General features: G+C 39.1%; 1 protein-coding gene across 3 annotated transcripts; it reads left to right on the forward strand.

Moving 5' to 3' along the window:
* The first annotated feature begins 1,159 nt into the window (after positions 1-1,159).
* Positions 1,160-14,378, forward strand: LOC144706574 (transcription regulator NOT2/NOT3/NOT5 family protein). Of its 3 annotated transcripts, none has more exons than XM_078579567.1 (17): positions 1,160-1,333; positions 1,430-1,561; positions 3,577-3,693; positions 4,760-4,810; positions 5,740-5,829; positions 5,966-6,112; positions 6,344-6,451; positions 7,047-7,157; positions 7,845-8,540; positions 9,439-9,570; positions 9,676-9,832; positions 9,903-10,027; positions 10,884-11,156; positions 12,503-12,634; positions 12,707-12,885; positions 13,962-14,086; positions 14,235-14,378. In XM_078579567.1, the coding sequence occupies exons 1-16, from the start codon at positions 1,241-1,243 to the stop codon at positions 14,023-14,025; spliced, it is 2,607 nt and encodes an 868-aa protein (XP_078435693.1). In that variant the 5' UTR covers positions 1,160-1,240; the 3' UTR covers positions 14,026-14,086; positions 14,235-14,378. The 3 variants fall into 3 exon arrangements, with proteins under 3 accessions (XP_078435693.1, XP_078435694.1, XP_078435695.1); XM_078579568.1 differs by having other exon boundaries at positions 7,047-7,121; XM_078579569.1 differs by lacking the exon at positions 7,047-7,157.
* The last annotated feature ends 375 nt before the right edge of the window (positions 14,379-14,753 follow it).

Raw genomic sequence — 14,753 nt, forward strand, 5'->3', positions numbered from 1 at the left:
TTCATATTAGCACCCAATTAGATGATGATTTTATCCTAATTTTGTAAATAACATGACATGACATACTTTCATACATGAAATCCCGATATAACATCCACAGCATGTTCATGTCAAGTTCCATGGTGGTTATGTACCCACTAACCTCTTTCCTAAAAAAAAAAACGGATTAGCCTCTTATGATAATGACTTCATATTAGCATCCACTTAGACGATGATTTTATCCTAATCTTATAAATGACATGACATACTTCCATGCATCAAATCCTGATATAACATCCATAGCATGTTCATGTCAAGTTCCACGGTGGCCATGTACCCACTAACCTCTTTCTTTAAAAAAAAACGGATTAACCTCTTATGATAATGACTTCATATTAGCACCCACTTAGATGATGATTTTATCCTAATTTTGTAAATAACATGGCATGACATACTTTCGTGCATCAAATCCTTATATAACATCCATAGCATGTTCATGTCAAGTTTCACGGTGGCCATGTACCCACTAACCTCTTTCTTTAAAAAAAAATGGATTAACCTCTTATGATAATGACTTCATACTAGCACGATGATTTTATCCTAATTTTATAAATGACATGACATGACATACTTTCGTGCATGAAATCCCGATATAACATCCACAGCATGTTCATGTCAAGTTCCATGGTGGCCATGTACCCACTAACCTCTTTCTTAAAAAAAAAAGCATTAACCTCTTATGATAATGACTTCATATGAGCATCCACTTAGACGATGATTTTATCCTAATCTTATAAATAACATGACATGACATACTTTCCTGCATGAAATCCCGATATAACATCCATAGCATGTTCATGTCAAGTTTCATGGTGGCCATGTACCCACTAACCTCTTTCTTTAAAAAAAAAGCATTAACCTCTTATGATAATGACTTCATATTAGCATCCACTTAGACGATGATTTTATCCTAATCTTATAAATAACATGACATGACATACTTTCATGCATCAAATCCATATATAAACATCCATAACCATCTTTATGTCATGTTTCATGGCGGGCCTTGCAAGGCCCAAACATAGTGGGCCTGATTCCGTTGACTGGGGTGGGGCCCACATTGTAATCGCCGCCTGAAAGTCAAGAACGAGGATACGTTCTTCTATCACTGGTCACCAGCAGAAGCTCGCGAGAACGAAGAGGAGCGGGTGCGAAACCCTAGAAATTTCGAGACGTCGAATGTCCGATCGATTTCGCTGCCATGGGCGCCAGCAGGAAGCTACAAGGAGAGATCGATCGCGTACTGAAGAAGGTGCAGGAAGGCGTCGACATCTTCGACAGCATTTGGAACAAGGTACGCTTCGTTTTTTGTTTTTTTTTTGTTTCTAGCTGCGGATTCTTTGAGTTTTTTTGTTTTTTGATCTTTTTTGCGTTTTTTTCGCCTGGTCAGGTTTACGATACGGATAATGCGAACCAGAAGGAGAAGTTTGAGGCGGATTTGAAGAAGGAGATCAAGAAGCTTCAGAGATACAGAGACCAGATAAAATCATGGATCCAGTCCAGCGAAATCAAGGATAAGAAGGTTTGTTTTTTTACGTTAATCTCTGTCGCGCTGCTCAGGATGCGTCCATGCTTTGACCCACCGAATCTGTTACTTTTTTTTAACGTGCTGTTTTTTTATTATTCTGTTAATGTGCTGTTTTTTATTATTCATCGTAGAACCTTCGTCTAGGTCCCCAAGGTTATTATGATGATCTTATTGTTTAGGTGAGAGATTTAGTTATGAATTTCCGATCTACTTTGGAATTTTGCGTACATTTCAACTTTTTTAGGATATCCAAGTCGTCATTGTTGATCCTATGTTCCCCCCAACTCAATCGACATTTTGATTTGTGATTAGCTTTGGTCTGTTGGCGACAATGAAACCCTGAAAAGCTAAACACATAAGCTGGTGGCAGGAAGATTCAAACTCTGTTAAGGGGTATTTCAGACTTCCCCCCTTGTTAATAGTTCTCTTTAAATACGTGTAGGCTTCTATTACGGGGGTAAGACGAGAATTTGTTGTTTGCCACCAGTCTGATGTCTCGAAAGTTCCAGTTAGCACCTCAAATTGGCTGCCTATCGAGTTACCATCAAGCTCAAGCATTATTTTTTCCATTATATAACGCGTGTGCGCCTCATGTCAAAGTGTGTCGCAAAAACCTTTTTCCCCCTGTTTATTTTATTCTCCAAGAAAGTCAGTGAAAATGTAAGATCTCGTTATTGCCATACCCTTGGAGAGCAAAACACAAGTAATGCAAAGTGGAAGTACATTCTCAGCATATCAAAGTCGCCATCCCATTGTCATATCCTAGAGTTCCACAGACTCTATATCAGATCTTCACAAACATATATTTAAACGCGATTACTGGGTATAGAGCATCTGTTGGGTTAATGGGTTACCGTTTCTTTGAAGGATAGAGCCCTGGTTCTCCTGTCATCCTGTCCCCACTGATATCTGAATTATTTGCTCGAAACTTTCAAGATTGTGAACTCTCTTGCTCGCCAATCATGCTGGAATGAGAGGATTTGAAAGTGGGAAGGTGTTAGTGCCAGTTTGATTCTATGTAGTGAATTTTTCCACGAAAGGTAGTTCATGCTATAATTACCACTTGTTGGAATCATCTGCTTCAATGTGCCCAGTGGCAGGTCACTTACAGTCCACTTTGACAAATCTGATCTCCCGTGTGAGAAAATAACCCCTCTCCAATCAAAACTCCAACTTATGTTAGCTGTTATTTTAACCAGCACTTAGCGTGAATGGATTGAGGTTCCTTTTGAAATGCCTAGCAATCACGACGGGAATTACAAAAAAGGGAAGGTTACGTGACTAATTAAATGAACACGTGAACTCTTAAGGAATCCGAGGTGGCCTGCTTAGTAGTCACTCAGTCAAAATAAAGAAATACAGGTCAGAGAAGGAAAGGCAGGAAGAGAGCGCTCTATGACTGACATTCTTGTGGGTATCTATGCATAAAACTAGAGAGAGAGACACTAAATTCTCGTGTCTAATGAGAGGAAATCATCATACTCCATTGGCCATTATATCTTTCATTCCATTCCGTATGCTTGATGTCATACTGCGTCTCTTTGTTATACTTGTGATTTATGATGATCCACTAAGATTTTTGTGGTCCTGAAAACTTTTGAGCAAATTGATCAGTAGGACATGCCATAGCACTATTTAGTTTGCATGAAAATTCTATCTATTTCATTCCTCATGCAGTAAGTTATATTTTTTGACAACACCTGACTGAAGAGTGTCGCATTCTGTCTCCAATGCATCAATATCATTCCCAAGGCTACTGCCTAGACATTTGTTTAAATATTAGCGAGTTCCGAGAAACATGGTCAAACTAATAGGGGTCCGGGTGCTATGTTTCTTCCTTGTCGACTTGATCATTGACTCTCTTGTAATGCTCTAATGTTCTAATGACTTTCCTAAATAGCATTCGGTCTCAACTATTGAATGTTGGATTCCATAGAATAGATTTTGTAACCTTCTAATGTCGATGATAACTGTGAAGATGTTGACTTAGGCAGTGTTTTTATGAGCAGGCTCTCATGGACGCACGGAAGCAGATTGAACGTGAGATGGAACGATTCAAGGTCTGCGAAAAAGAGACAAAGACAAAAGCCTTCTCCAAAGAGGGCTTAGGACAACAACCGAAAACTGTTAGTGATCTATTCATCTGGTTTTTCTTATTTCTTCTTCAATGTCTTTCTGCTTTTGCCATTAAAGCCTGAAAATATTAAAGCTATTAATTCATGCCGATTGTGTTAGAGTCCTGATAAGATAACTGAGTCTTGAAAATCGTGGGGTTATAAATACCCCCTTGTAAGGCCATTAGAGGAACCTTTTGATGAATGATCATTTTGTGGTTTCTTGGCACGAGTAGCTGTATCTGTCTGTCATGAGGGCGAGAACTCTTTCTTCAAAAAAATGAGGGCGAGAACTCTTGATTCGGAAGTTCTTGAGGGTTCGTACACCTATCGCTCTCTCTCCTTCTCTCTTACCTCTTTCATCTCTCTCATTCTCCTCTCTCTCCCTCAACCCATTTCTTGATTTTGTTGGACCTACATGCGGACTGTAACACATTGTCAGCCAGTTCTGGTCAAACTAACCCAAACAGAAAACAAAAAAAAATGAACTTGTTTTTTGTCATTGCTTTCAATACTTTTGCAGACCAAGGGTGGCCAAATTGAGATTGTATTTTATTCAAGTTTATTATATCCAATATATCGTTGTTTCAGTTTATAAAAACATCGAATCATTTCTTTCAAAAAAAAAATCGAATCATGATAATGACAGAAACTCTCATTGTAGGAGGGAAAAGTTCTGGCTATTGCGATGCTTGTTTTACCATTTAGTTGATGTGATGCGGGTTTACTATCCACTTATTTTTTAAAAGTGCGACGAGTGAATATACTCAAGCCTTTTCTTGGAACTTTTGTTTCTGGTTGAATTTAGGATTACCAATGAAGTCCTATATATTCAACTCCCTGGGTGTAGGTACATAAATAATTCTATGATTACTTCCGCAGTTGATTTTTCTGTTCATTTTGTCCGCGATTCATATATTATAACTGAGCACCACTGCGGAGACACAGATGGGTAGAAATTGAATTTCTTGGATTTCGTCCCCTTATGTTTGTTTGTTTGAAGTTTCGGTTTATTTTTGGCAACGATACATTTCTTTCTCGAATTTGTAAGTGATTAAATTTTTTTTCTCCTTACTAGGATCCAAGAGAAAAGGCAAAATCCGAGACGAGAGACTGGCTAAACAATATTGTAAGTAGCCTCCATGGTTCCTTCAGTTTGTACTACGAAACGGCCGATTAACCTCTTTTTTTAATGACTAGACATGGATGGTTTTTTCTTCTTCGCTTGGTATCCCATTTATTGTTCGTGGCAGGATTAAAAATAATATTCAGTATATTAGATTTTTCATCTAACTTTTCTATTTCCCGTCGAATATTAATTTCGCTAAAAGTTTGCATTGAATATAATATTCAAAGGGATGCCTGCGAATGTCTTTTATTTAGAAATCATTCCTCTCTTCTTTTTGCTCGCAAGGGTTCACATTTTTCTGTTAGAGTGATTGTTGACTTATGGATGTCTGAGATTAATTTCACTAAAGGTCTGTATTGAGTATAATATTCAAAGTGATGCCTGCAAAGGTCTTTTATTTGGAAATCATTACTCTCTTCTTTTTGCTTGCTAGGGTTTGCATTTTTTTGTTACAGTGATTGTTGACTTATGGATGTCTGAGATTGCATTATTCAGATATGACCCAAGATCAATGTGGCTGGCCAATAAATTTCTAGATATCCGTTTGGAAGCTGTAGTTTTCGCTTGAAATTTCATTCCATGCTCAACATTGATCTGTTTTGCTTGAGGTGTAGTAACTTCCCTCGCTGTAGTCCAAATGTCTTGAGATTTGATTCTTTCCCCGCTCGTGGAACATTCCTGATTTCTTGGTGTGATGCCTTTATGTAAGCCTTATTGGGATTATCTAGTGCAAAAATTGTGCAGAGAATCAACTTCGTGGGATATTTTGAGGGTTTTTTTCCAAAATTTTATAGATTTTTAAAGTCGTAACTGTCTCAAGTTGCATTCTTACAATTTTGGGTCTTTCTCCAAAATTTCTTACTTTTTCATCATACTGGACCTAATTGTCCCTGAGTGCCGTACATGTAATGTGACTCTGAATGTCACAGGTTGGCGATCTCGAATCTCAGATTGATAATTTTGAGGCGGAAATGGAAGGTCTATCTGTCAAAAAGGGGAAGACAAAACCAAGTAGATTGGTGAGTTAGAAATGAGTGAAGTTTGATTTTCCCGTGAACCTTACCTGTTAGTATAAGTAGTGTAAATTTCTCGGTTAGACTTCTTGGCTTGCTCGTAAAATATAATCTCCTTGCCGTTTACCTTTTTTCCTTTCAGACTCACTTGGAGACATCAATTACTCGGCATAAAATGCATATCATGAAATTGGAGTGGATCTTGAGATTACTGGACAACGATGAATTGAGCCCTGAGCAGGTCAATGATGTTAAGGAATTTCTGGAAGATTATGTTGAACGTAATCAGGTGAAAACGCGAAATAATTCTGATTTTTATCCGCTTGAATTGGAAAATCCTTAATCATAAATGCACCATGGTTTTGAACGATATTTTCTTTACCAAGGATGTACCATGATTTAGATGTCGTTTATGCTGCAGAAGAGTGAGCTTTGTACTTACAGAAAAACTATTTAACAGGTTACATTTTGTTTATGTGGAGTCTTTGAATTTTCTTTGTGATCCCACGTTTATTTGCAGGACGATTTCGACGAATTTAGCGACCCTGACGAGCTTTACAGTGCACTACAACTGGAGAAAGTAGAATCTCTGGATGATTTTGCAATTACATCTACTGCTCTTGTCAAGGTACTTTCATTTACCTTTCTAATTACCTTTAAATATTGTGATAATACTCATATCAGATCGCTTTGTGTTCTAGTAATCTATTTTCGATCGCTTGAGGATTTGAAGTAATCCGATGCTTTTATTTCCACCCTTTATGCATCATTATAAGTAAGTTGAGTTCGGCAGAAATCAAAACAGGCAGTAAATTGGTTTAATAGAGCCAACACCTGTCAATGATGACAGAAAGTTCTTCGTCATCTCATCGAACGTGTTGTGCGTTCTATTCAAACTTGGATTCCATTGTCAGTCTCTCAACGTTTAGAATCTTTCTGGTTAGTTAGGACTTGTATTGTCGGAGGATTTGGGTCTTTGCTTGACGGAGTGGAATCTCTGGTCTTATTTAAACTTCATATTTATTTGTTGGTACATTAGCTAGATAATTTGGAATTCTTTAATACTGTTATTTGCATGTTTTTGGCTCAGCTGGTGTCTCGATTTAGTCAAATTAATCCTTGCCGCAGCGCTGTTCTTCCCAGCCATGTTGATTTCGTTTTTAATTTTGTATTGGATTCTGCTAAAATTTTCTTTAATTACATCGTTCTTATCTTGGCGGAAGGGTGTCGGTTCTCTTTCCTCCAGTGCTGTTCTTGGACAGAAGAGTTCAATATCCAGTGCTATGTCACCAGCATCTGTAAGTCGCATCGAATCACAAACGCCTGTGGTTGATGTATGTGAACCTACATTACTATTCTTATACTTTTCCTGAATTGATACTACTTCATAAAGCTATTATAGGCATTGCAACAAAATTGCACATTCCTTCAAGCATACTCTGAATTTTCAGTCAGAAACCTAGATGGAGTTATTTGTAGAAATTATTTTGGGAGTTTAGTGAATTACATGGATAATGTAGAAGTTTTTGTTGATGTTGACGTGGTCACATCAAAAATCCATTCATCCTGTCTCCGGATCACTACAGTGAGAACGAACGTTTAGAAGCTGTTTTAGGAACATTCTAAAAATGATTTTCAGGGGAATCTGAAAAATGTCTTGTGGGTTTTATTCGTAGTTGTCATTTATGGTTTGTGCTTCTAGATTCTTTGGCGATCACTTTATTGCGTAACTTGTTGATTCCTGGAAAAGTTTGTGATAGACATTTAAATTGAATGCTGTTTCTTTCTCTAGCTGTTCTTATCTTGATGGAACGTGAATGAAAGTAAACGGTCCGATTTTAAGTAATATCTGAATGTCTCGTATCCTAAATGAAATCCGACTTTTTTTTATCATTGAAGTTTTTCAATTTATTTTTATTTATTATGCTTCAATATGACATCGCATAAGATGAATAAAAAAATTGAGAAATTTAAATTGAGAAATTTAAAACGCAAGAATTTTCATTGTTCTGTTGTTTCAGTCAGGATCTGCTCTCCAGGTCTCCTCTGCTCCAGATCAGACTGAAGAGACCTCTCAGGAGAGCAACTCTGACGTCAGACCAAGGACTCCAGGGAAAGGCGCAGTGTTGGGTTCATTGCCCTCTGGAGCTTCTTTGGGCTCAGGGGTGACCTCCCTTACTGGGCCCAATCCACTCAATACTGGAGGACCAGTACCTACGGCAGTTCTCTCAAGCCCCAGCAGTCTCCAAAGAGCTCCTGAAAACCCTCTTTCCTCCACGTCAGCACCGATTGCGTCCAAAGAGGAGGATAATACGATCTTCTTAGGCCGCAGACCATCTCCCGCTCCTGCTGAATTTGGGTTAGGGAGAGGAATGGGGAGAGTCTCTACTAGCTCTGCGGCATCAAGTGGGGTTTCTATCCCTTTAATCTCTGGTTCTGTCGGGCCTTCGTCAAGTGCGCTGGTGTCTGACGTGCCGAAAAGGAATATTCTTGGGGTTGATGAGAGGGTGGCGAGCTCTGGCCTATCTCAGCCTCTTGCCTCTCCTATAAGTAGCAGATCGGCTTCGCAGCCGTTCTCTATGTCTAATGATTATTCTACTGATTCAAACAGTATCGGCGACGGGCCAGTGATTGGTAGAGCTTTCTCACCTTCTCTTGTTGGTGGAGTTCAGTGGAGACCTCAAACCATTGCTGGATTTCCGAATCAAAGTGATAGTGTACGTGGTCACTCCTCCTATACCCTGCACATTGCTTAATTACATTTCTAAATTGTTGTTTCTAAACGCTGCCTTACGATTGAACTTTAACTACGATAAAAACTTCAGCGTCAGCTTATATTGCTATTAAAGGCTGTTCCCTTTCCAATTTCCTCTTTGGGACGAAAATTTTGCTGATCGTTTTCAATATTTTGCTTTTGACTGCTTTCCTGGAGGCTAATTTTGGATACTTGGACCTAGGACATTTATTCCTTTTCATCTCTTTATCTAAACTGTTGATCAACTTCGATGACTACTTTTTGAGAAGGTTTGCGTCGGTGACACGGGTTTATGCTTTTTTTACTCGATTAGATACTTAGGGTTGTGTACAGACAGGCAAAATGGTATGGATAAATTGCCTTCTCAGAGTCACAAAAAAAATTTTTGGTAAAACATGAGGGATGAGTTTTGTTATCCCATAGACATCCCATGATTCCTCGATGACTTATTATTTGTGAGAAAATATGATTACTTTTGTGAGAAAATATGTTCAAATATGCCCCCTGATGACTTTTATTTTGCCTACTTATTTTTTTCATCTCATACTTAAATTTGATTTAGCATCAATCACATTTAGTTTTATACCTTTCAAGACCGAAATCACGATCACTAAAACGATACTTTTCTTCAAGGACCTGAATATTGAAGCATCCTTTTTAGTGATTATGAATTTAATTTAACTCGAGTGTGTGTTTTGATTTTGCTACGTTTGATCAGTAATGTGCATTTTTATATAATTTTTAACATTTAAAATCTCTCGTAAATCTGTCAACTAATTTTTTTGTTTGATTTTGGTTTGATTGCCTGAAGCTGTGCAACTGACTATCTGTGCTTCTTTTGTCGAAATACGTTTGGGCAGGTGCGGGGTAGGACTGAAATCACTCCTGATCAAAGAGAAAAATATCTTAAGCGCTTCAAAGAACTCCCGCATCTTCCCGGGGGCCATAAGCAACAATTTTCAACGCAACAAGCTAGTTCTATACTACAACAGGTCATTCCTCATTAATTGAACTCCATTTTTCAGGTGTTTTTATATTGTGGGGTTATATTTTTTAAGACTTGTCGATAATTTCTTAACAATTTCATATTTCTGCAGTTGAGTCCTTTGACCTCATCTCTGCCTTCTCAAGTAGGGGTTGGTCTTGGAAACCAGGGGCCGGGTCTCTCTGTTATTTCTTCCGGCCCAGTGCAGCAGAGCTCTGTTCAACAGTCTTCTCATCCTGCACTTCTTTCCGTAGGACCTAAAGATTCAGGTTCTCCTAAAACATACTTTTTCGTTGCTCGGTTGAGTATTTGTTCGTTGAACATGCATCATGAATGCAGAACCTGATCGGATGAAAGTTGAGGAGCCACGGCTGCTGCAGACTGGCGCGACAGATGATTCCGCTTTGAATTCTGGGCTCAAACAAAGCTTGACTAGTGACGAAGATTTGAAGACGCCATACCCGGTATATTGGGATCTTAGCCTTGTTGAATATTGAGTTCTCTCTGATAAATTGTCTCCCGAATCGACATAGTAATATTTGTTGTTTGTGCCGTGTGGTCTTAAACCCTAAACTGGAAAATCGTATTGTTGATTTACTTGTTAAATTGATAAATGACAACTTTTGTTCTCAATAGCTCTGATAATTTTTAGCACGAATTGATTTGTTGACCTTATAAAGCTTTCTCTTGAATTTATACAGAACATTAGTTCGTCAAGGATTAATATTTTCGCAGGCTTGAAGTTACGTGGGGATTCTCTTCTGTTAACTTATCTTAGCTGGGAAATCAATCGGTTGGTTGACTAGTTAAACTGAAAAAGGACAACTTTTGTGCTGGATAGATTTGATATTTTTTTGCTCGAATTGATTAATTAACATTATAAAACTTTATCGTAGGTTAGCTTATCTGTGGTGTACGATGTTCAAAACGAAGGGATTTGAGCTGGAAATTGAACTGTTTGTTGACTTGTTCAATTGATAAGGGTCAACTTTGTGCTGACCAGCTCTGAAACGTGTAGCTTTTGATGTTTGCTTCATACGTTAAGTTGGCGAGGTGATCTCAACTGATAGCGTGTTCTTATGCCACAATTTTGGTTGTCCTCTGGCTTCTTTAGTTGGATAATTTGGAATTGTATCACAATTCGTGGAACAATTTGAGTCACGCGTATAATCGCAGATGAAAATGAACAATAATTTGAGTCACGTGCATAATATATAAATGAGAATAATTTTGAATCACGTGTATTACAGTTTTCTCTCCTGATGTTTCCACTTTTAGAATAAATTTGAGTCATTAATGAGATAAATTCTCTTTTTGTAGTCTGCTGGGAGCGCCTTGGCCGCTGAAGTTAGTCAAGGGGTCAGAGATGTTGACCTTTCGCCTGGTCAGCCGTTACCACCCTCGCAACCGTCTTCCAGCTTGGGTGTTATTGGCAGAAGAAGCGTCTCAGACCTTGGCGCAATCGCCGACAACATTAATGTGGCAAATCCCGGAGTGCTGCACGATCATGCTTACAACTTGCAGATGCTCGAAGCCTCTTTCTACAAACTTCCCCAGTCTAAGGATTCGGAACGTGTGAAGAACTACATCCCTGTAAGCCGTCTTTGCCTCCTCTGAAGATCAGACTGGGATATCATTGTTGAATTCCAGTAATCCAAGCCAATCATAGAGTATTTGGACGATGACCAACAATCATCATTGTCGTCTTAAACTCGTCATTGTGATCATCATCGTTATCCTGTCCTCAGACGAATGACGCTGATGATTTAGTCACCATCTATCGTCATCTGAGTGAAGGTTACGAGAGGGAGAGTGATCATCGGAGATGACTAGACAAAAGTGTCATCGTCATAGTCATCCTATCTGTGGACGAGAGACTATGATCATGACCATTAGTCATTGCGTCGTCTCTTCATAGTCCTCTCGTTATTAACATCTGTTACAGTAAACACCAAGTCAATGGACTAGTGAGAACGCCAAGATTATTTAATTTGATTCAGACCTTATAATTTCATTTCTTTTTTAAATTAGATATTTTCTGAAAATGATATGCATTTATCAATTATATTTTTGTTAAAATAAATTTAAGAAGACGATCTAGTGGGAATTAGCAACTATGGAATACAATTCAGTCCTTGAGCATTAAGTTCTCCATTTTTCTATTCCTTTTATGTCTAATTGAGCAATGAAAGACATGTAGGGCAGTCTTTCAAAAAAAAGAAAGACAGATTGCAGCAGGACAGGAGATGAACCACGATGGAATGCTGATTTTTACCACCTCCAAACATCGGCTTTTCCTCGCTCCAAATCTATTTTTGGATTTGGTTAAATCCTGGATATTGTTTGCTGACGATGTCAAGTCTGTCTTCCTTTTTTGTTGAAAAAATCAAGTCCCTCTTCTTTGACGCTGATGAAACATTCTCGTCTTGTCAACCTAGCCATAGGAATGTCTAAGACTAATGGGTCGTCATCGTGTTCGTCATGTGGATGATGAATGACGAGGATGATGACCAGTCGTCCTCTTGGTCTCGTTCACGGCAACGATGACACCTAGTCCTGAATGCTTAAACCACTGAATGCCTCTGCCTGTGAAGAATACGAAGAAAACGCGATAGCGCTCCTTCAAGATCGAGAAATGATGAATGGAGAGACTATTGAGGATAACAGAAGCACTTTTGCTGCTGGATTTGTGTAATCCTATGGAAAACAAGTTTCTAAATAAGAAATTACAGTATATACGTTGATGTAGCTGACTACAACGTGGATACATATTCTTGAAAGCAAGTACTTCAAAAAATGTTTTTGCGCGGAATATTCATCTTCTCGAATGCTGGAGAAAATTTATAAAGAAACTCTCGCAAGGTTTAATTTTTTTTTTGAATGAAAAAAAAATCTGTCGTATGGGTTTAATTGTTAAAGTATTCTGTTGTATGTTGCAGCGTAAACCATCTTTGACTCCTGCCAGCTACCCTCAGTCACAGCATCCGATCATCGACAATCCTGCCTTCTGGGACAGGTTGGGGAGTGAGAATATCACGGATATCTTGTTCTTTGCCTTCTACTATCAACAGGTATGAGCTGATCGCCGCCTTTCTTCTTTCCTTCTCCCAGCTTTTTTTTAAACAAAATCTCTCTTGCTGCAGAACTCGTATCAGCAGTATCTTGCTGCAAAAGAACTGAAGAGGCAGTCATGGAGATACCACAGAAAGTACAATACTTGGTTTCAACGGCACGAAGAGCCCACCGTCACCAATGACGATTTCGAGCAAGGAACTTACGTCTATTTCGATTTCCACATCGCCGATGACCTTCAAAACGGGTGGTATGTTCTCGATCTTATGAATCTGATCACGGCCCATTAAGGGTGTGAAATGGAATTACAGTTTCTTCAGTGGAATAAGGTATATTGCAGGGACGTGGACGGGATGATTTTTTTGTCCCGGGATGAAAAAATCGTCCCGTCCAAAGACACGGACGAATTTCAGGACGAAAATTCGTCCGGGGGACCACCGGGCGGGATGGTTTTCGTCCCATGGGACGAAAAAAGTGTCCGTCCGGAGGTCTCGGACGTTGGACGGACGAATCTGGATGGAAAACCGCCAGATTCACATGCGTGCCAACGGACGCCACTCAGAAATAACTGTAGATATGGCCCTTCACATTCTCTCTCCTCCGTAATTCCTTAAAAAACTTAGAAAAATCTATATTAATATATTAAAAATGTAAAATGGGTTTTTTCCGTCCGGGACGAGGGACGGGACGAACATTGGTCCCGGGAGGACTGGATGGGACAAACATTTGTCCCGGGAGGACTGGACAGGACGGTTTTCTAACTGTTGGGCGAAATTTCGTCCCATCCTTCGTCCCTACACTGAATCCGGACGTCGGACGGGACGAAATTCGTCCTGTCCCGCCCATCGTCCACGTCCGGGACGGACCGGAACTAATAAGGGTATTAATGCCCTATAGAGTCAACTGAACCAGAGAAATCGACCATTTACCCTTTCTCTTCACCGACATTATGATGAAAATTGTCGTTGACAATTCAGTCATCGTCATCGTCATCCTTCCGTAGACAAATGATGATTATGTATTCGTCAATGTTTCTCTTCATCTGAGCGAGGTTTATCGATGGACAATAAGAAGATATTATCATTGTCGTCATTCCGACGAGGATAGAGATGATGGAGATACTGTCATCTTCATCATCATCGATACCATGAAGAACCTTTAGAAATCGGCATCGGAGAACAGTACTATTCTAGGTGCTTGAATCTTTAGATAGATCTCCTTTCGGTGGTAATATCGATGGTGTCAAAAAAAATGAAGGAAGAACACAAACATTTTCTTTGCAATTTATCTCAATAATTGATGAATTGTGTACATTATCTCAAACAGGTGTCAGAGAATAAAGACAGAGTTCACGTTTGAGTACAGTTACCTTGAAGATGAGCTTGTATAGAGAGGTAGTTGTGCAGTAGAACACGAGGGCTGTTGACCACGCAACGGTCACAGTAATTTAGGTATGTGCTCTTCCTCTGTTTATTCTGCCTTTCTTTTATCTTTCTAGTTATTGTATATATATTTTTTAGTAATTTTTTTTAGGACTTCAGCTCTCAAGTATTTTAGGTCATTTCTGTCTGAAACTTTTTATTTTAAAATCCGTTTCAGAGTTGGCTCCCTCTTCGATGAGCGGGCATCGTTCTTAAGAACGATCCTCCAATGGTTATTCCCACTTCATTTTCTCCAGGGTAGAATGTCCCTTAAATTCCATATTATCATTGTACTTAATTTGAGCGAAAAATTTTTCTCGTCTTTTCCTCTCACATCCTGGATAGCAAGAACATTTAAACCCATTCCGAGTGAAGGATCCTTAGATCAAGTTTTTCAAGAGTTTTATATAAATCTTCAGCTACCTTGCAATAGGAGCGAAGTTCATACACAAGAAGAGAGAAATAGGGATCTGCACGCGTCATCCATCACGTCATGCGTCACCATGATGGAAACATGACGGATGACGCGATGGTAACGGTTTTAGGGGTCAGTGATTGTGACGGTGACGGATGACTAAGTGGTCGTGACGGGGTGTCCAGTACGAGTGACGTGATGGAATGGCCGTCACAGATGACGGTCGTGACGTAATTTTTAAAAAGTTAAAACTGACAGAAAATACATATAAAAATCTTTATT

The sequence above is a fragment of the Wolffia australiana genome, chromosome 8 (genome assembly GCF_029677425.1).
Source record: "Wolffia australiana isolate 7733 chromosome 8, ASM2967742v1".
Classification (NCBI taxonomy): domain Eukaryota; kingdom Viridiplantae; phylum Streptophyta; class Magnoliopsida; order Alismatales; family Araceae; genus Wolffia; species Wolffia australiana.